The sequence below is a fragment of the Salmo trutta genome, chromosome 14 (assembly GCF_901001165.1).
Source record: "Salmo trutta chromosome 14, fSalTru1.1, whole genome shotgun sequence".
Taxonomy (NCBI): Eukaryota; Metazoa; Chordata; class Actinopteri; order Salmoniformes; family Salmonidae; genus Salmo; species Salmo trutta.
In genome coordinates, this window is record NC_042970.1 from 24,914,883 (window position 1) to 24,937,869 (window position 22,987).

At 43.6% G+C, this 22,987-nt stretch overlaps 1 protein-coding gene across 2 annotated transcripts in view; it reads right to left on the bottom strand.

Annotated features, from left to right (window-relative positions):
- Window positions 1-22,987, bottom strand: part of LOC115207672 (receptor-type tyrosine-protein phosphatase gamma) — a 344,554-nt gene that overhangs the window by 77,595 nt on the left and 243,972 nt on the right. For both annotated transcript variants that reach the window (XM_029774999.1, XM_029775000.1), the window contains exon 5: window positions 10,732-10,827. In XM_029774999.1, coding sequence (XP_029630859.1) covers window positions 10,732-10,827 — 96 coding nt within the window. The remainder of the gene's footprint in view (window positions 1-10,731; window positions 10,828-22,987) is intronic.

Sequence of the window (22,987 nt, forward strand, 5' to 3'; positions counted from 1 at the left end):
TTTAATCTGGTTACTACTCCTGCCCAGTAACTAGAATATGCATATAATTATTGCCTTTGGATAGAAAACACCCTAAAGTTTCTAAAACTGTTTGAATGGTGTCTGTGAGTATAACAGAACTCATATGGCAAGCAAAAACCTGAGAAGATTCTAACCAGGAAGTGACAAGTGGTTGTTCTTCTTGACTCTGTTTATTGAAAACTGAGGATCTTTGCTGTAACGTGACACTTCCTACGGCTCCCATAGGCTCTCAGAACCCGGGAAAAAGCTGAATGACGTAATTCAATGCCCAGGCTGAAACACACTAACGCGTTTGGCAAGTGCTCTATCAGACGGCCATTAGACGAGGCTCGTGCATGAGGGGATAGCATGCTTTTACTTTTTCTCTCGTTGAATGTAAACAGGCTTTGCCAGTCGGAATATTATCGCTTTTTTACGAGAAAAGTGCCATAAAAATTGATTTTAAACAGCGGTTGACATGCTTCGAAGTACGGTAATGAAATATTTAGACATTTTTTGTCACGAAATGCGCAATGCTCGTAACCCTTATTTACCCTTCGGATAGTGACTTGAACGCACGAACAAAACGCCGCTGTTTGAACATAACTATGGATTATTTGGGACCAAACCCACATTTGTTATTGAAGTAGAAGTCCTGGGAGTGCATTCTGACGAAGACAGCAAAGGTAATAACATTTTTCTTATAGTAAATCTGACTTTGGTGAATGCTAAACTTGCTGGGTGTCTAAATAGCTAGCCCTGTGATGCCGGGCTATCTACTTAGAATATTGCAAAATGTGCTTTCACCGAAATGCTATTTTAAAATCGGACATATCAGGTGCATAGAGGAGTTCTGTATCTATAATTCTTAAAATAATTGTTATGTTTTTTGTGAACGTTTATCGTGAGTAATTTAGTAAATTCACCGGAAGTGTTCGGTGGGAATGCTAGTCACATGCTAGTCACCTGCTAATGCCAATTTGATATAAATATGAACTTGATTGAACAGACATGCATGTATTGTATAACATAATGTCCTAAGATTGTCATCTGATGAAGATCATCAAAGGTTAGTGCTGCATTTAGCTGTGGTTTGGGTTTATGTGACATTATATGCTAGCTTGAAAAATGGGTGTCTGATTATTTCTGGCTGGGTACTCTGCTGACATAATCTAATGTTTTGCTTTCGTTGTAAAGCCTTTTTGAAATCGGACAGTGTGGTTAGATTAACGAGAGTCTTGTCTTTAAAATGCTGTAAAATAGTCATATGTTTGAGAAATTGAAGTAATAGCATTTCTAAGGTATTTGAATAACGCGCCACGGGATTCAACTGGCTGTTGAGTAGGTGGGACGCAAGCGTCCTACCTAGCCCAGAGAGGTTAACCAACAATGCAGTTCAAGAAATGGAGTTAAGAAAATATTGACTAAATAAACTAAATTAAAATGTTTTAATAAAAAGTAACAATAAAATAACAATAATGAAGCTATATGCAGGGGGTACCGGTACCGAGTCAATGTGGGGGGTACAGGTTGGTAGAGGTAGTGGCAGTGGGGTTATGGTATGGGCAGGCATAAGATATGGACAATGAACACAATTGCATTTTATCAATGGCAATTTGAATGCACAGTGATACCTTGATGACATCCTGATGCCCATTGTCGTGCCATTCATTCGTCGCCATCACCTCATGTTTCAGTATGATAATGCACGACCCCATGTCGCAAGGATCTGTACACAATTCCTTGAAGCTGAACATTTCCCAATTCTTCCATTACCTGCATACTCACCAGACATGTAACCTATTGAGCATGTTAGGGATGCTCTGGATCGACGTGTAAGACAGCGTGTTCCAGTTCCTGACAATATCCAGCAACTTCGCACAGCCATTGAAGTGGAGTGGGACAACATTCCGAAGACCATAATCAACAGCCTAATCAACTTTATGCAAAGGAGATGTATCTTGCTGCATGAGGCAAATGGAGGTCACACTAGATACTGACTGGTTTTCTGATCCCACCCCCCTTCCTTTTTCATTAAGGTATCTGTTGTGTATTGATATTCTAGTTTTGTCCCTTTAGGGCACCTGTAACCCCCCCCCCCCCTCCCTTACTTACCTACGTTGAAATGCTTGGAATGTTCTTCCTGTGAAACGCATTAAACAATGCCCACGTTATTTCTACTCCCGTCTCATGTCCTGTCCTTATATTAGTTGTATAAGTAATACAGTGTGCTATACAACAAAACTGGCGACGAGGAAGAAACGTTTTCACGTTTGTACTCATCATCTTCGGCAGAAAGTCTGAGTTAACTTCGTTATTTTTTTTTCGCTGTAGAAAGACGCAAACAAAACGTGGAGTTAGCCAGTCGAGTGATGCTAGCTAGCCTTTGATGTCACGGCAACGAGAACCTCGAGGGATAGGAAAAGTTTCGCTGCGGGAGAAAGTGAAGTCATAGTGAGTTAAAAGGAAAAAAAAGGGGGTCTGGGTGTAAGGGACCGTCTGAAAAGTGTGAGAAAGAAAAATAAACCAAAAATGTCTGCATTGATTGGAAATATAGGAACATTTTGATGAATCTGTGGAACAATGGAGTTCTTACACAGAACGTTTTGAGTACTTTGTGTTGGCAAATGGAATTAAAGCAAAAGTCGTTGTACCAACATTTTTGACTGTTATGGGAGGAAAAACATTCAATCTACTGTGTAGCCTAGTAACGCCTGAAAAACCTGGTGATAAATCATATGATGAAATTGTGGCTAGCTTAAAAGGACATTATTCTCCCAAACCACTGATAATCGCAGAGAGATTCTGGTTTCATAAGAGAAATCAAGAGGAGGAATCAATCTCACAGTTTGTGACTGTATTGAAACAGTTATCTGAACACCGTGAATTTGGGTGATCAATGAGTGACACTATACGTGATAGGTTAGTGTGTGGCATGCGCAGCGAGGCAATTCAGAAACGCCTTTTGACTGAGAGTAACTTAACATTGCAGAGAGCAATAGAAGTGAGTACATCAATGGAAATGGCAAATAAAGACGCACAACAGCTAAGTGCATCGACCAAAGTGCATAAGGTGTCTACATGGTTAAAAAACAAGGCAGGAGGTGGCAAGCCATGCTATCAAGCAGAGGAGTGTTGGTGCAAAGACTTAGACTGCAGAAGTTGTGGAAAAAAGGGTCACATTGAATGTGCATGTAAAAACAAAAAGACACAATCAAACAAAAGTACTGAACAAAGGAAAAGCGACTTCAGGAAGTACAAAAAGAAAGTGCATAAAATGGAGCACATAGAGGATGAACAAAGTGACACCCTGTCTGAAGGGGAAGAATCTTTGTGATGTCAATTTCAGACAATAGATACGGCTACTGGGTGACACCGCTACTGGATGGAAACGCAGTACGGATGCAAGTGGACACTGGAGCAGCCATATCTTTGCTGTCTGAGGCTGTATACAAGGAGAAACTACATCACCTCACACTACAGCCCACAAAGATGACGCTGAAATCATACACCGGTGAGATTGTTCCAGTGAGAGGAAGCGTGATTGTTACAGTGGAGCTCAACAAACAGAAGGTAAAGCTACCACTCTACATTGTGAAAGGCAACCATCCAGCATTGCTAGGACACACATGGCTAGAAAAAAATCTAACTAAACTGGCAGGAAAATCACATGGTTGCAAAAGAGGACACAAACCTACAAGCGATATTGAGGAAACACGTGGATGTGTTCAAAGGAGACCTTGGCAGTATGAAGGACATAACAGTTAAACTGGCCGTGAAACCAGACAGCAAGCCAAAATGCTTCAAAGCTAGACCTGTCCCATACGCCATAAAACCAAAAGTTGAAATTGAGCTAAACAGACTAGTCGAGAGTGGAGTATTGGATCCAGTGAATGTTAGTGAATGGGCTACACCCGCTGTTCCAGTTTTAAAAAAAGATGGATCACTCAGACTCTGTGGTGATTTCAAAGTCACCATTAACCCAGTCTTGACTGCTGAAAAATATCCACTACCCCTCATTGACGACCTCTTTTCTGGTTTAGCTGGGGGACAAAAATTCAGTAAGATAGGCCCGACATAAGTCTATCTACAGATGCATGTGGACCAAGAGTCACAAGAACTGTTGACCATAGTGACTCACAAAGGACTGTACAGGTACCGGAGGCTTCCTTTTGGAATCACCTCAGCTCCGGCCTTGTTTCAGAGAGCTATGGACCAGATACTGAGCGGGCTCACTGGGGTCCAATGTTCCCTCGATGATCTACTCATCACCGGCAAAGACGAGCAGGAGCACCTGAGAAACCTGAACGCTACACTACAGAGAATTCAGCACATCAAGTCAGCGCCGTATCACCCTGCAACGAACGGCCTCGCTGAAAGGTTTGTCCAAACGATGAAGCAAGCTTTAAAATCATCACAAGGGAATGGCTCCCTCAATAGGCGTCTAAACACCTTCCTGTTAACCTACAGAAACACTCCCCACGCTACAACCAAAGTGGCACCTGCGTCAGCCATGATGAAAAGACAGCTTCGCACGCGACTCGACCTCCTGAGACCTCCAAAGACGAAACAGGTTGTACAGACACAACAGAGAGCACAGGTGGAGAGACGGAGCAAAGCAAAAGACAGAAGCCTCATAGCTGGAGAGAGAGTTCTTGCTCGGAACTACTGCAAAGGTCCAAAGTGGATGCCAGCAACAGTGGTTGCACAAACAGGGCCTGTGTCCTACACAGTTCACACACCGGAAAACATCATCTGGAGGAGACACGTGGATCAACTGTTGCCAGGAACCAACCTCAGAGATGACTCATGTCAAGTGACAAACCAAGATCAGCTACTGGAGACCTACCATGACTACGAGCTTTCACCTGACCATCCACTGCAGCAACCTACAAATGTGGAAAGTGCTCCAGACTCACCTGAACTAGCCAGAGTGCCTACTCAGGGTACTGTTGCACCCCAGTCTGGGCATACACCATCACCACTCAGACTCAGAGATAATGTGACTGTAGACTCACCTGTACGTCTTCATTACCCTGTAAGAGAAAAGACCCCCTGACAGGTTGACTATTTAGTTCAGACTAACCCCCGACATTGGGGCAGAATACACCCCAGGGTTAAGTCTGGGGACTGAGGCAGTCTACCCTCTATCCCTAGTTTAGAAAAGGTTATTCTGAAAAAGTTCATTTATTTACATTAAGAGAACTTGTATTAAAAAGAAAACAATAGGCAAAACAGTGAATATTTACTTTTTCCTTATGAGTCATAAAAGGTAAAGGAGGAAGAATATGTTGTGTATTGATATTCTAGTTTTGTCCCTTTAGGGCACCTGTAACCCCCCCTTGCTTACCTACGTTGAAATGCTTGGAATGTCCTTCCTGTGAAACACATTAAACAATGCCCACGTTAATTTCTACTCCCGTCTCATGTCCTGTCCTTATATTAGTTGTATAAGTAATACAGTGTGCTATACAACAGTATCTGTGACCAGCAGATGCATATCTGTATTCCCAGTAATGTGAAATCCATAGATTAGGACCTAATGAATTTACTTCATTTCACTGATTTCCTTATATGAACTGTAACTCAGTAAAATCTTTGAAATTGTTGCATGTTGCGTTTATAGTATAGTATTAATTGTGTCCAAATTGTTCATGAGTTTCTAGTGGATAGACCATATGGTTCAAGAGAAAATTGTGAAATTAATGAAAAAAGCATCTTATCAACAATGGGATTTGACGCCATGACACTGACAACAAATGCATATTGCCATAGTAAAATAAATAAATGTCTGTAAAAAATATGCTAAAATCCTCATTTTAAACACCAATTGTATTCACTAAGTTGGTTTATATTTAGGATAATGTTTTCATTAAAAAAAAACATTTTCAACAATCCTTTTTAATTGTTTCATATATTTTACATGTGATAAGGCCACACAGAAGGCCAAAGATAATTACACACCTGTGATAATCTGAATTACCCAAAAGCGCCACTAGATGTCTTGTGATAGATTACATAACATCCTTGAAAGATACACAAATTCTGGTAGTTTACTGGTAAACTTTTAAAGTTTCCAGTAATACACCCTCCCTTTTCAACCCTAATTGGGACAAAGCCCCACACTGAGCTTCAACACACTTCAATCAATGGTTTTCTTTCATTGTCTCCCTGTATTGAGAGACTAGGAAGACCCCTACTGTAGGACATCAATGTGAAGAGGATCAGAGAGTCACCACACAGTTTCAGGGGCAAACTTCACTGTTACCTTCCTTTCTTCCTAACCCTCCCATGGCACTCCTCTGTTGTTCAGTTACCCCCTGAGTCCAGGTCTATTCTTCAGCCACCTCCGTCACCCCCTACTGTCTTCCTCTGTTCCTCTGTTCCCAGTCACCGTGTGAGGCATCGCACATCTACCACACTCCTTCGAGTTCTCTCCCACTGTCCCGCTATTCTTAAACACATCAAAGAAACGTGTTTCTGGTGGATGGCAGACCACAGAGAGTACTGAATGATTGTAGCAGCACTGGGGTTTTATTTAAGCAGAGCCCTGCGCCAAATCTTCCTACTTAAGATAGCCCTCTGTGAAGACAGACCGAGAGAGGAAGAGAGAGATGGCTTCAAAGATAGAGACAGGGGGGATAGGAGAAAAACAAGTAGGGAGGGAGGCAGAGAGAGCGATGGAGAGCGTGACCAAGGGAATTATAGTTTCATTATTAATGATTGTTTGTTAAACCCACAGCTCTGTCCCATGTGAACCTCCTCCATGGGGTCACACACACTGTCTGTCTGCATTGCCAGTACCACAGCACAGTCCCTCTCTTCTCCCCACACAGGCAGCCTGACTCACCACACCACACTACAATGACACGGCAGAAAGATCAGGCCAGTGCCACGTGACATCTCATCTCTTTATCATCCATCCAACAGCCCTGATTCTTTCTCCCTGACTTCTCTTTAGTATCATCTGTCCAAAAGGCCTGTTGAATCTCTCTGTATCTCCTGACAGTCACATAAACCAGTGAAGTGAAGAATAAAGGGCAACTGTAAATGAAGCTACTGCCCCTTCAAGAGACTCTTGGCTCATTGCACCATGAGGCTTTCATTGCAGTGCAGGCGAATCGGAGAGAGGGGATTGTTCGACAAACGAGGAGATCTCTGCAGTGTCAGAGAGCAGTTGAAACACCTGCGTTTGCCTTCCAAACGACGTGAGAGCTAAAGAATAGCCGTGTCCCTTTCTCGCAAGTGTGCTTATTGCTTTTGGACCTTTATCATATCTACACACGGAAAAATAGCACCTATGATCAATTAAGAGGGAGAAGTCACACCTAATATAGTAACAGAAACTTCATTTACACCGATATAAATGTAAAGTGCTCCATCTTGTTTCTGAGGACAGTGACGTCGGTGGCAGTCCATTCTTTAAGCTGAGAAATGTCCCTCTGTAACTAGGGCGACTGGTGTCACAGAGAGGAAGCAGAGACTAAGTGGCTAGGCCATCCCGTTTCATCAACAACAACCCTGGCTCGAGTGCCAAAGCATAATCTACTTGTACACTACAGTACCAGGCCTCACCTCCTCCTCAATTTACCACTAAGAAATGGCTACATGCAACTACAGAAAATTACATTGAATTAATTCTGTTTCTCTGTTAAAAGCTGGAACTAATTTCTCCTCCAGTAGCAAGTACTCTGCTGAATTGGAAGCAGCACTGTAGGGTTTAGCACTGTTGGCATATAGTGTAATTAACTTCATTTGGAGGTAATTGATTTAGTGAGGAATGGAGAGTCACCTAAATAGAAGACAAAAAACTCCTCCATCAATACATTATTTCTATGGCTGCATCACATGTAAGACACTGCCTCTCCTTATTGTACTGTACACCTTGGCTGAGTTGATCAGAAGTAAACTTCCTGTTACCATAGTAGCGCATGCTCCAGTGAGTAGTAAGCCTCTGTGAGCGATGCTGGGTCTGGTCTGCTCTACTCACACGTGTGTTTATCTGAATGACCGTATGGTGAATCACTGAGCATGTGGACAGTAAATAAGCCAATAAAACTGTAATGATAGATGTTACTACTAAAATCTATTCAATCAGGGGGCTGGGCACAGCACGAGAGTGGGCCGCAAAAGCAATGGAAGCCGCAGCCCTGAGCTCACACGGGCCGATAGGGCCAATTTGTCCTGTATGGCAACATACATCATTTAATTAATACATGCCACAGTGAGAGGAGAGCAATCTAATCACCGCACACACACACACACACACACACACACACACACACACACACACACACACACACACACACACACACACACACACACACACACACACACACACACCTCACAGATCAACTCCTCCCTCCTATTTGACCTAGATAGTTTGTGTGTATGTATTGATATGTAGGCTATGTGTGCCTTTTTTAAATGTATGTAGCTCTGTCCTTGAGCTGTCCTTGTCTATTAATGTTCTGTATTATGTCATTTTTTCATGTTTTGTTTGGACCCCAGGAAGATCTGCTGCAACAGCTAATGGGGGATCCTAATAAAATACCAAATACCAAACACACATACACACACACACACGCTGACTGACACACACACACACACACACACACACACACACACACACACACACACACACACACACACACACACACACACACACACACACACACACACACACACACACACACACACACAGATGTACACTGAGTGGAACACCTTCCTAATATTGAGTTGCATCCCCTTTTAACCTCAGAACAGCTTCAATTTGTCGGGCCATGGACTTTACAAGGTGTCGAAAGCGTTCCATAGGGATGTTGGCCCATGTTGACTCCAAAGCATCCCACAATTGTGCCAAGTTGGCTGGATGTCCTTTGGGTGATGAACCATTCTTGATACACACAGGAAACTGTTGAGCGTGAAAAACCCAGCAGCGTTGCAGTTCTTAACCAGTGCACCTGGCACCTACTACCAAACTCCGTTCAAAGGCACTTCAATCTTTTGTCTTGCCCAGTCACCCTCTGTATGACACACATACACAATCCATGTCTCAATTGTCTCAAGACTTAAAAATACTTCTGTAACCTGTCTCCTCCCCTTCATCTACACTGCCTGAAGTGGATTTAATGAGTGACATCAATAAGGGATCATAGCATTCACCTGGATTCACCTGGTCAGTCTATGTCATTGAAAGTTCATAAGGTTTTGTACACTTAGCATATATACAGTACACACACGAATATGACACTCCTTGAAGGGGTCACTTGATTGGTAAATTGCTGTAGTTATTTTGTGAACTGATTTATTCTCTGTAATCAGGCGAGGTTGCTATTAGCTAGTTGTTGTTTTTTAAGCGGCCTGATGGGGATGCGTAACTTGGCAGACAGAGGAGAGGAGCTTTACGGTTATCACCATAGAGGAATGCCTCACTTTTTAACAGGATACCTCTTCACGATAACCACCCCCGAGGGATACATCCACTCTCCAGGCCTGCCAGATACTGGCTCTCTGACAATCAGTTTGGTGGTTCACTGAGTGTGTGTGTGTGTGTGTGTGTGTGTGTGTGTGTGTGTGTGTGTGTGTGTGTGTGTGTGTGTGTGTGTGGTTGCACGTGTTTATTACTGTGTGATCTTGTTCAGGGGTACACACACCTCTATAGAAGACTATGTTATGTCTGCTACCTTCAGGGGTTTAGGGAAAGTGTTCTGAAGCTGTGTGTGTGACAATAAGTCTTTCCATTTCCCTGTGCTCTGTATTCCACGTGTTTACACATGCAGACACACGCCCACCCACACAGGTGCAGGTTACTGTTTGAGAGAGGAGCAACTGTTTGAGTTTGAGGAGATCAAAGATAGAAAAAAATGTATTATTAAGAGTGCACCCACAAATACTCATATTTTTATTAGAACAAACGCATAGATGGAATCTCTGGAGACCCATACATACATCTCTGCCTAATTATTGAGGGCACAGCTCCAATTCAACCTCTGAGGTGTAGAGATGTGCATTATCTGATTCTTCATGGAAAAATAATGTGTGTGTGTGTGGGGGGTTGTTGCAGTGCTTGGTAGGAGAGACAGGGGGAGAGAGAGTGAGAGACAGAGACAAAGGGAGAGGTTGAGAGAGAGATGTAGCGAGAGAGAGCAAGGGCGAGAGGGAGAGCAGGAAGACAGTCATTGTAATTCAGTGGACGCAAGTAAAGAATGCCCAATCTGGACCTAAGGGGACTGGAGGACCATGCAAACGTTGGTGTGCATGTGTTGGTGAGTGTGTATGTCTCTCGGTGTGTGTAAGGGAGTATTAAAGGAAAGGTAATGGGCCAAGTAAAAGCCCACTTACGCAATCGATGGCATCAAATTAACTTTTAATCCTACCAATTCAGAGTGATGGAGTTGACAATGACCCCGCCCACTGCTAGCTCAACAGACCCACACACTCAGGCCAACCAACACTTATAACTCCACTTAAGACAATACAGACCCAAGTCAGTCGCACAGATAAACACAGTGCTCACGGACAACACAAGAAACACATTTATTTTCCAAGCGTATTTATGTGTTTCTTCCCCAGCAGTGATGGTGAAACAGTAATGTTGTGTTTCACTTCTGATATGTGCATTGATTTAGGGTGAGTCAATGTGTTGTTCCATGGGCCATATAGATTGCTATAGGGTCATATCAAAACCCTATGAGTGAAAAGACAAAAATACGAGACAAATGTTCTCACCTGAAAGAAGACCGACATCACTGCAATGATCCTCTTCTGACGTATTGCAGCACTGAGGCTGTCAAAGTCATCCGAGTTATACATGTAGATCTGCATCTATTAGGGAGAACGAGAGAAAGACAGGGAGAGAATGAGAGAAAGACAGGGAGAGAGAATGAGAGAAAGACAGGGAGATGGAGGGAGAGAATGAGAGAAAGACAGGGAGAGAATGAGAGAGAGACAGGGAGAGAGAATGAGAGAGAGACAGGGAGAGAGAATGAGAGAGAGACAGGGAGAGGGAGGGAGAGAATGAGAGAGAGACAGGGAGAGAATGAGAGAAAAAAAGGGAGAGAGAACGAGAGAAAGACAGGGAGAGAGAATGAGAGAAAGACAGGGAGAAAGAATTAAAGAGTTAAGTATCCATCTGTAAAACTTCCACTTCTCTCAAGGAATAGCTTGGATCTCCAAATTGCATCCTTAATGACTATGTCTGCAGAGCCACAGAACATATACATGGGAGTGTGTTCTGCTCTCTGACTCCTCTCTCCTCTGTGGGTTTCTCTGAATCCTTGAATAATACACAGGCCTGCACTGGCTGAGGGTGACTTCATACATTGGACTGATGTGTGGTGAGCTTTTAGCGGCCAAATCGGCAGCAGAAGAAGCATTACCCAAGTGGGTGCTACACATCGATGGTGGAGGAGTCGTCCAGTAGTTACGAGAGAGCTGAGGAATGACGAGAACAATGTCTTGTCTGAGAACAACTCCAGCGAGCTAACTCCATCACCAACATCATTACCAACACTGTCCCTACCATCCAACTCAGCTGCCATCCAAGTCGGCTGCCAGCAGAATACCGGTAGATGCTTTCACCAAACGCAGGCACCCTCTGAAGCTAGAGACTTGATGCTTGTTTGTTTTACGTTTCAAGCAATGTTAAATTCTTTTTTAGTTTACTTGTATGTGTTGTGTACTGCAGTTCAGCTTTTAGCTGCCAAGTACGGCCTACATGTACAAATGAAATAAACTACTAGTACTACAAAAAAATATGTAATTAGGTCAAAGGTAATACATTGGTTATAGATCATTTACAGCGTATTTCTTCCCATAGAGCTGCATAAAGACACCCTGGACCGTACATGGACCTTCCAGGGCTGAGCAGTGTCAATATGGGCTGTAAGTCATCCACTCTGCTCTCAGACACAGACACACTGATCCAGACAGATAGAGGCCTAGTACTGTAGCTTAGTTAGCCTGCTGTTAACATAATCAGTATAAATAGCCCACTCATGACTGGAAGGATGTACAGATAGCTTGTTAGATCCCCCCTTTCTATCTCTCTCTCTTTCATAAACACACATGCACATATAGCACAACCAACATGGTCCTCTCCATCAGGCCGGTTGTCATGGTGATATGCAGCAGGCAAAGCTCACACACACATTCACGCACGCACGTGTAAAGGACGTCACACTGCTTGCTTCGCGAGTACCACTTCCTCCCGATTCGGCACATACCTGTCTCAAACCCGGGACCTCTGCTTCACAAACACACGTGACCGTCCTCCCTCAAGCGCCTCGCCTCTACCACAAGCTAGCTAATGAGGCAGCGCAAACATGGACATTTAGGACTGAGGAGTACATTTTACACATCTCCATGTGCTACACACGGACGCACACACATACACACACACACAAACATATACACACACAGACACACACACATCCGGTGGGTGGGATTAAGGATGTAGTGTGTGTCCTACTCAGAGATCAGGGTCTTTAATCAGGGAAGAGAGAGCCTTCACCGTTTCCTAATATGTTAAGGGAAGAACCAGCTTCCTCAAACACGATACACAACCACATCATCATCACCAGGATCTGTGTGTGTGTATTTCAGATGGGATCATCTCTCTCTAATATGATAAAGAACCACAGCGACACACAACCACATCATCATCACCAGGATCTGTTTGTGTGTATTTCAGATGGGATCATCTCTCTCTAATATGATAAAGAACCACAGCGACACACAACCACATCATCCTCAACTGTGCGTCAAAGAATCAGTATCATCACTAAATCAAGTGCAGGTTGTGGGACGTGTGTGAAGTGCGGTCCCTCACTGTAGGATTACAGGGTTTGTGTGTGTACATTTCAGCCTGGCAAGAATGAAATATATTTCCTCCCTATTGTTTAAATTGACAAGTTGAATGCAATGCCTCAATGTAGCAAGACACACACACCTGCACACACACACAAACACGCCCCTCTCTCATTCCCCACGGTCTATCGTGTGAAGGTGAAGCTCCCTTCTTCTGGAGTGTGTGTGTTTACATGAAAGCTGTGGAGATAAATGCTGAAGGGGAACACATTCTGCGCCTGCCAAAATCCATTTTCTCACAATATCAACATCGTCAATATTATTCCAGTTGCATTTTCCACGCTTCTGTAATCCTTACATAAAGCAGGGTGCATAGCCTCTTTTGATCTATTTGAGGCATAAACAGTTCTGTGGTCTCCTAATATACTACGGAGTCCAAAATTATTGGATGGCTTGATGAAGACGAGCAAAAAAGTATAAAATAAATAATTGTACGCTGTCACGGTTGTCGTCGGTGAAGGAGGACCAAAACGCAGCAGGTATGTGCAGGCTCATCTTGACTTTTATTAACTATCAAAATGAACACCCAAAATAACAAACAGAATTACGATCGACAAAAAACAGTCTGGTAAGGCCCAAGGCTACACACAGAACAATCTCCCACAAAATACAAGACAAACACACCCAACTACTATAGGACTTCCAATCAAAGGCAACACCAAACAGCTGCCTTCAATTGGAAGTCCAACCCCAATTAACTCAACATAGAACCACACACACTAGACTAAACATAGAAATACATGAAAACCAAACAGTGCCCAAAAACCCCGGAATACTTATTCAAACACCCTTTTAACAAACACACCACCCTGAACCTTCCCTGTAGCTCAGTTGGTAGAGCATGGTGTTTGCAACGCCAGGGTTGTGGGTTCGATTCCCACGGGGGGCCAGCACAGAAAAAAAAGAAATTGTATGAAATTGTATGAAATGTATGCATTCACTACTGTAAGTCGCTCTGGATAAGAGCGTCTGCTAAAATGACTAAAATGTAAAAAAAATGTAAAAAATGAACCACATAAAACAAATACCCTCTGCCACGTCCTGACCAAACTACAATACTAATTAACCCTTATACTGGCCAGGACGTGACATACGCAATTTTTTCGGGAAAAGATTATGTTATTTTAATCTAATATAATTGCTCAGAGAAAGAGATTTTAATTAAGAAGTAATAATAAAATCACTAAAAGATAGGGGTCAAAATGATTGGATCCCCTGTTTTCAATACCCCCAATGCATACGTAGAATAACTCATCCCTACTGTAAAATATGGTGGTGGATCTATGATGTTATGGGGCTGTTTTGCTTCCACTGGTCCTGGGGCCCTTGTTAAGGTCAACAGCATCATGAACGTTACCAAGTATCAGGATATTGTAGCCAAAAACCTGCTCATCTTTATCAAGGGATCCAATCATTCTGGACCCCACTGTAGAGCCCATAGTACAATATGTGTTTTTGAATTTAGATGGGAGCAAACTGGACCCTAATACCATCAGCTTCTTCTGTCAGATAATTGATGGCAATAATAGCGGCATTGCAGCTCACAGTACTTGTGTGCACGCACACACACACACACACACACACACACACACACACACACACACACACACACACACACACACACACACACACACAATACTAACTGAGTCAGTGGAGACATCATTTCCTAAATATGGGAGAGCAGGGTCTTACATATTTGAACCTCTGCATATTGAGGGCCGTAGATCACTGGTCACTTTGCATTCAGCCCAGAAGAGAAGTGGCGGGTGGCAACACATTCTCCATACTCATCTCAGACAAGAAGAAATAAACTACTAGTACTACACACTGCACACAAACTACTAGAGTACCTCAGCAACCAGGATGGACATTAGACAAAGAGGGCAATCTGACCCCTGAATGATCCTATTTCATTAGTGTTTGGTCTTAGTTTACTGTGCTGCATGTTTGACTGGAGCACTACGTGCTGTGGGTCATAGTGTGATTGGCATGGCTATGAGAGATCATGGAGAGCTGCAAGAGCTTGTTAAACTGAATCTCCTGTTTTTAGTGCTGGGCTAGAACAAAAGCCTGCACACCCTATTATTCACCATGACTAGGGCTGGTGACCATTGGTTTAGCAGCAGTATAGAGAGGGGTGAGAGGGAGGAGTCCTGGACACAGAGTACAGAGAGTGTGATCCGGTATATATCATGCCACTGAAGCCTGCACACCCTATTATTCACCATGACTAGGGCTGGTGACCATTGGTTTAGCAGCAGTATAGAGAGGGGTGAGAGGGAGGAGTCCTGGACACAGAGTACAGAGAGTGTGATCCGGTATATATCATGCCACTGAAGCCTGCACACCCTATTATTCACCATGACTAGGGCTGGTGACCATTGGTTTAGCAGCAGTATAGAGAGGGGTGAGAGGGAGGAGTCCTGGACACAGAGTACAGAGAGTGTGATCCGGTATATATCATGCCACTGAAGCCTGCACACCCTATTATTCACCATGACTAGGGCTGGTGACCATTGGTTTAGCAGCAGTATAGAGAGGGGTGAGAGGGAGGAGTCCTGGACACAGAGTACAGAGAGTGTGATCCGGTATATATCATGCCACTGAAGGACAGACCTCACACCCTATGGTCCCAGCCATGCCATCCTCTTTTTCCTTTAATGACTGATGTCACCCCTGTGTCATCATTATTCAATACCAGGCTGCAATTAAGTCAAGAAATATGGGACATATACACACACACACAGACATACACACATGCACACAGACACACTCTCTCTCTCCCTTTCGTGGATCGCTTACACACACATAATCAAACACAAAGAAAGGAACCAGGGGACTGGTTGTTGACATTCCTGAGTGAATGCAAACGTGTTTAAATGAAAGGTATTTTCCTCTCCTAGTTCCCAGAAAAGCCTGGACAAGTATGCACAGGCTTACAGAGAGCAAGCAGGTTTGTGTCAGGCCTGTCTGCTGCTCTCCTATGTGTGTGTGTGTGTGTGTGTGTGTGTGTGTGTGTGTGTGTGTGTGTGTGTGTGTGTGTGTGTGTGTGTGTGTGTGTGTGTGTGTGTGTGTGTGTGTGAGAAAGCTGTGATCCCAGGCTCTATTAACACAAAGGTCACGGTGAGCTATTACAGAGGACAGGTCTGCTCACACATCCCACTGGGCACAAATGTCAATTCAACGTCAATTCCACGTTGGTTCAACGTCATTTCATTGAAATGACGTGGAAACAACATTGATTCAACTAGTGTGTGCCCAGTGGGATATCAACACACAAGGAACAGCACAGCAGTGGATGGGGAGAAACGGCAGTCATGGAGTATGACGATGCAGAAGGAAATACAATGATAAACAAAGATATATTCTCTAAATCTTCATTCCTGCCCTGCATAACTGTTGTAACCTGTAGAAAAGGGGAAACCATGACAGAATATAATTTGCACCCAGATAGAAAGCAAAGAATGGTCTTGATATATTCAGACCTTACTGTGCTGTATCTCTTCTCTCTCTCACTCTCCGAAATTTCCCATGGTCAGCAGAAAAGCACCCACTACACAGAGATTATTCCAATAACACAATACCTAAGAGAGAAAGAGAGAGAGAGAAATGTCTTGACTGGGACGCAATGACACACACCACACACAGTACAGGGAACACTCTGGGAGCACCGACCTACACACCAAAATCAGCAGCAAAGAAAAACCACCTGGGTAAAAGAGAACTACAATTCTAGAGAGAAAGAACAGGGGAGGAAATCTGCCTTGTTTCATGGCTTTAGGGGGTCTGTAACACCATCTCTCCGTTCCTCTAGTTTAAAAACAGGGTAGAAGGTGCACAGTAAGGCCTCCATGCTCCATCTCAACTCAAAACAACCATTTCCCCAGAATGCAGGAAGGGAGCCCCCGCTACTCCTCACAAGGGTCCATCATCACTAATCTCCCAAAGTTAGAGTAGCAGCCAGAACCCCAGAGATAGTCAGAGATGGTTTGAACATGCTAACCATTGGAGCAGGGTCACGGTCAAGGTCACACTAAAAATAACCCATCCTCCCACGCCGTCTGGGACTGATAGAACAGGGGTGGTGGAGTTCCTCTGATGAGTTCCTCTCCCCTCACATCAAAGGCCTGGGGACAGGAAGTGACCCGGACCACTCATTACAGCCAATCAGCTGACTTCCTGGGCTGTGGTGGCCTCGGGCAAGGGCTGGCCAATAATTTGAGTCTGTCTCTGTGCTCGGGGAGATACACATAATGACCATTCATCTTCTTTCAGAGTGTCTTAACAATGTTAACCAATTCGTTGTTTTCATTTCCTCATTGTCCTGGCTTAGAGTGGATCCATAGCTCAGGACACCCTCTCACTTGTGACTCCCAGAGCAGAGCGGTAATTACTGAAGAGCCTCACTGAGATTATAACTAATAGCCATGTCAATAACAAAGGCCCTATCCACGAACATTATAACATTGTTATGAGCACAAACAAAACACAGCAAAAATTATAATTTGTATCACACAGAGTGACTGACATGTTTTGGTGTCAGTATACGTCGTGAGACTGAGACAAGTGATAGTGACTCTGAGAATGACTTATTTAGGCGAGATATTCTAATAATTCGACTTCACTCCATCATGGGGCCAACTGATCAAGCATGCACGCACCCACATTTATTCTATACAGTATGTATATCACAAATACATGTTCACCAAGACAAAAACAAATATTACTGTACTCTATATATGAAAAGGGCTTACCAAGAAAAACTTCCAAAAAGGACTATTTTGAGGTTAAAAAAGTATAGATTGATTTATTTTAGCTCACTTTAATCCATTGTACAGGATGCTAACAGGTGATGTCTTTGTCACACACTGATCTGTTTCACCTGTCTTTGTGATTGTCCACCCCCCTCCAGGTGTCGCTCATCTTCCCCATTATCCCCTGTGTATTTATACCTGTGCTCTCTGTTTGTCTGTTGCCAGTTAGTTTTGTTCGTAAAACCTACCAGCGTTTGTTTCCCTGCTGCTGCCTGTTTTCCTGCTCCTGTTTTGTAGGCCTACCCGGTTTTGACTGTTCTGCCTGCCCTGACCCTGAGACTACCGACCGTTTTGTACCTTACCCCACCGTTCTGAATTATTGACCCCTGCCTGCCCTGACCCTGAGACTGCCTGCCGTTCTGGACCCATTACACCCTTTCTGGATTACTGACTCCTGCCTGCCTTGACCTGTCGTTTGCCTGCCCCTGTGGTTGTAATAAACTCTTTTTACTTCTACACTGTCTGCATCTGGGTCTTACTTAAACATGATAGTCTTCCTCAGAGTGACATGACCATTGCACTTAGCCTAGTGGCCCAATGAGACACAACAATGTAAGAAAATAATAATATGCTGCAAGGTAAATGACAAATTATTACACAAAATAATAGTAATAATAAGAGAAATAGTGTGTCTCATTAATCAATCGGCCATTTCAAAACATGCATAGATGATATTTGGGTGTCTGTGAATCCGGAGACACAGAGACCCCCAAAATCAAGGCAACAACATTATAGAAATGAGGACCGTGAAAAATCATTGTTTATCCCCTTAGGATCCACAGTGTCTAAGGACATACTGAAATATTAGCATTATTATTTTCTTACATTGTTGTGCCTCAAATAGGAGCTAAGTGCAATGGTCAGATCACTCTGAGGAATACGTCAGCATAAAGTCGAAACGTCAGTCACCTGTTCGCATCCTGTACTATGGATTAAAGTGAGCTTTTTTTTGTTGAGTGCTCCAACTCCTATCTTCATTTGGGAAGTTTTTCTTGGTAAGCCCGTCTCATGATTTTTGTCATTCAGTGGAGGCTGGTGGGAGGAGCTAGAGGAGGACGGGCTCATTGTAATGGAACAGTATCAAACAGATCAAACATATGGAAACCACGTTTGACTCCGTTCCATTGGTTCCATTCTAGCCATTACAATAAGCCTGTCCTCCTATAGCTCCTCCCACCATCCTCCACTGTTGTCATGTTGTTGAGCACCCCTCTTTTTCGTTGTTTGCTGAAGTGAGAAGGTCCACCAGGACTATATACACAGTTGAAGTCGGAAGTTTACATACACCTTAGCCAAATACATTTAAACTCAGTTTTTCACAATTCCTGACATTTAATCCTAGTAAACATTACCTGTCTTTGGTGAGTTAGGTTCACCACTTAATTTTAAGAATGTGAAATGTCAGAATAATAGTAGAGAGAATGATTTATCTCAGCTTTTATTTCTTTCATCACATTCCCAGTGGGTCAGAAGTTTACATACACTCAATTAGTATTTGGTAGCATTGCCTTTAAATTGTTTAACTTGGGTCAAACGTTTCGGGTATACTTCCACAAGCTTCCCACAATAAGTTGGATGAATTTTGGCCCATTCCTCCTGACAGAGCTGTGTAACTGAGTCAGGTTTGTAGGCCTCCTTGCTTGCACACACTTTTTCAGTTCTGCCAACACATTTTCGATAGGATTGAGGTCATGGCTTTGTGATGGCCACTCCAATACCTTGACTTTGTTGTCCTTAAGCCATTTTGCCACAACTTTGGAAGTATGCTTGGGGTCATTGTCCATTTGGAAGACTCATTTCCGACCAAGCTTTAACTTCCTGACTGATGTCTTGAGATGTTGCTTCAATATATCCACATAATTTCCTTCCTCATGATGCCATCTATTTTGTGAAGTGCACCAGTCACTCCTGCAGCAAAGCACCCCACAACATGATGCTGCCACCCCCGTGCTTCATGGTTGGGATGGTGTTCTTCAGCTTGTAAGCGTCCCCTTCCAAACATAACGATGGTCATTATGGTCAAACAGTTCTATTTTTGTTTCATCAGATCAGAGGACATTTCTCCAGAAAGTACCATCTTTGTCCCCATGTGCAGTTGCAAACCGTAGTCTGGCTGTTTTATGCCGGTTTTGGAGCAGTGGCTTCTTCCTTGCTGAGCGGCCTCTCAGGTTAGGTTGATATAGGACTCGTTTTACTGTGGATATAGATGCATTTGTACCTGTTTCCTCCAGCATCTTCACAAGGTCCTTTGCTGTTGTTCTGGGGTTGATTTGCACTTGTCGCACCAAAGTACGTTCATCTGTAGGAGACAGAACGTGTCTCCTTCCTGAGCGGTATGACAGCTGCGTGGTCCCATGGTGTTTACACTTGCGTATCATTATTTGTAGAAATGAACGTGGTACCTTCAGGCGTTTGGAAATTGCTCCCAAGGATGAACCAGACTTGTAGAGGTCTACCATTTTTTTCTGAGGTCTTGGCTGATTTCTTTTGATTTTCCCATGATGTCAAGCAAAGAGGCACTGAGTTTGAAGGTAGGCCTTGAAATACATCCACAGGTACACCTACAATTGACTCAAATTATGTCAATTAGCCTATCAGAAGCTTCTAAAGCCATGACATAATTTTCTGGAATTTTCCAAGCTGTTTAAAGGCACAGTCAACTTAGTGTATGTAAACTTCTGACCCATTGGAATTGTGATACAGTGAATTATAAGTGAAATAATCTGTCTGTAAACAATTGTTGGAAAAATTACTTGTGTCATGCACAAAGTAGATATCCTAACTGACTTGCCAAAACTATAGTTTGTTAACAAGAAATGTGTGGAGTGGTTGAAAAACAAGTTTTAATGACTCCAACCTAATTGTATGTAAACTTCCGACTTCAACTGTATTAATATCTTGCATGAGAGCAAGGAAAACATTACCCCAACATTAACGGGTCTATGTGATTAATCATGAGACCTATGCAGGTGGCATGTTAATGTATCATGATTATGGATCCTCTGTCTGGCCTCTCATGGGGCTAGAGAGTGCCATGGTTGGCCTGGCGCCTCCATCCCTCACTATGTTGGCTTTGACTGACAGGCTGCGTTTATCCACCTCCACACTTTATCTCTTTAGAACAACAGCCATCAACGTGAAGGAAGGAGGCAGATAAACGAGTGGCCAGAGCCCCGGGGAGCACTTCCCAAAGATTTCCCATCCATTCAGCCAACACACTCACGCACGCACATGTTCTCCCTCCCCTCTTCTCCACCCTCAATCTCTACAACCTTTTCTCCCTCTGCTTGTGTCAGACAGCACAGACAGCACAATTTTCCAATTTCTCCAGCACAAATGAGTCAATTCAAGTCTTTGCTCCTGACAGAGGGGATAGCACCTCATGTGAATCCTTCAGACACATCTGAAAATGTTTTAGACTTTACGGACCACCAGGAGAGAGAAAAAAATATGTTTGAGCAGCTAAGGGCACGTTCCAAGCATATAGCGCTTGACACCCTTAATATAACTGCTATTATAAACTGGGTGATTCAAGCCCTGAATGCTGATTGGCTGACAGCCGTGGTATATTAGACCATCTACCACGGGTATGACAAAACATTTTGTTTTACTGCTCTAATTATGTTGGTAACTAGTTTATAATAGCAAAAAGGCACCTCAGGGTTTGTGATATATGGCCAATATACCACGGCTAAGGACTGTGTGCAGGCACTCCATGCTGTGTCGTACTAAAGAACAGCCCTTAGCCGTGGTATATTGGCCATATACCACACCCTCTTGGGCCTTATTGCTTAAATAACACCACACAGGTTCAGAATCCCAACGAGAGAGGGGCCATGGAGCTTATAAAGCAGTGGTATTAAAAGTCGGGGTCGCGACCCCACTGGGGGAGGTGCAGAGGGGTCGGAAAAATAAATAAATCAAGATTTTTATTTTATTAGTAACAAAAAATTAAGAGTACAAATATGGGATGGGACAAATATGCAAACATTTTTGAGAAAGATCATTTAAAAAATACATTAATTGGTTTCTTTTCATTTAGATAAGAGATGAAAATGCTATGAATTGAAGGTTATTTATTGATGTAAAAATCTACATTTACCGGTTTTAAGGTTGTGTCATTAGATTTGGGGTGGGGTCGCCAGAAATTATTGGGGGAAAAAATAGGGTCCCCGCTTAGTAAGTTTGAATACCACTGTTCTAAAGACTGACGAGAGAAGAGAGGAAATGAGGAAGAAGAGAGGGGAATGAAGAGGAGAACATGGCCATATCAACTACACCAAGCATGTCTGCCATATACACAGGTGGAATATTTACTCAAGAGCATGGCTTAAATGCTGAAAAGACAAAATGCAGTAAGGCCTGAGTGTGATTTATCTGCCAAACTGTAGAAGGAATATTAATCATGGTTGTGCACCTGTGTGTACTGTATGTTCTGTATATGGCAGCTCCTCCCTATCCTGCACTACACTGAGATGACTCAGCAACCAGCATGCTGAGATTCAAGATCACATTTACTTCTGTGACAACGCTATGTCAGCCCAGGGCCCCGTAAGACAGGGGAAGGAGACAGAGAAAGAGTGCTGGGAAGAGGGAGCAAAAGAATGGGGAGACAGATGGAAAGAGAGAGTGGAAGAGAGAGGGGAAGAGAGAGGGGAAGAGAGAATGGAAGAGAGAGTGGAGGAGAGAGGGGAAGAGAGAGGGGAAGAGAGAGGGGAAGAGAGAATGGAAGAGAGAGGGGAAGAGAGAGGGGAAGAGAGAGGAGAAGAGAGAGTGGAAGAGAGAGGGGAAGAGAGAGGGGAAGAGAGAGGGGAAGAGAGAATGGAAGAGAGAGTGGAAGAGAGAGGGGAAGAGAGAGGGGAAGAGAGAGGGGAAGAGAGAATGGAAGAGAGAGTGGAAAAGAGAGTGGAAGAGAGGAGAGAGTGGAAGAGAGAGTGGAAGAGAGAGTGGAAGAGAGAGTGGAAGAGAGAGTGGAAGAGAGAGTGGAAGAGAGAGTGGAAGAGAGAGTGGAAGAGAGAGGGGAAGAGAGAGTGGAAGAGAGAGTGGAAGAGAGAGTGGAAGAGAGAGGGGAAGAGAGAGTGGAAGAGAGAGTGGAAGAGAGAGGGGAAGAGAGAGTGGAAGAGAGAGTGGAAGAGAGAGGGGAAGAGAGAGTGGAAGAGAGAGGGGAAGAGAGAGTGGAAGAGAGAGGGGAAGAGAGAGTGGAAGAGAGAGGGGAAGAGAGAGTGGAAGAGAGAGTGGAAGAGAGAGTGGAAGAGAGAGGGGAAGAGAGAGTGGAAGAGAGAGTGGAAGAGAGAGTGGAAGAG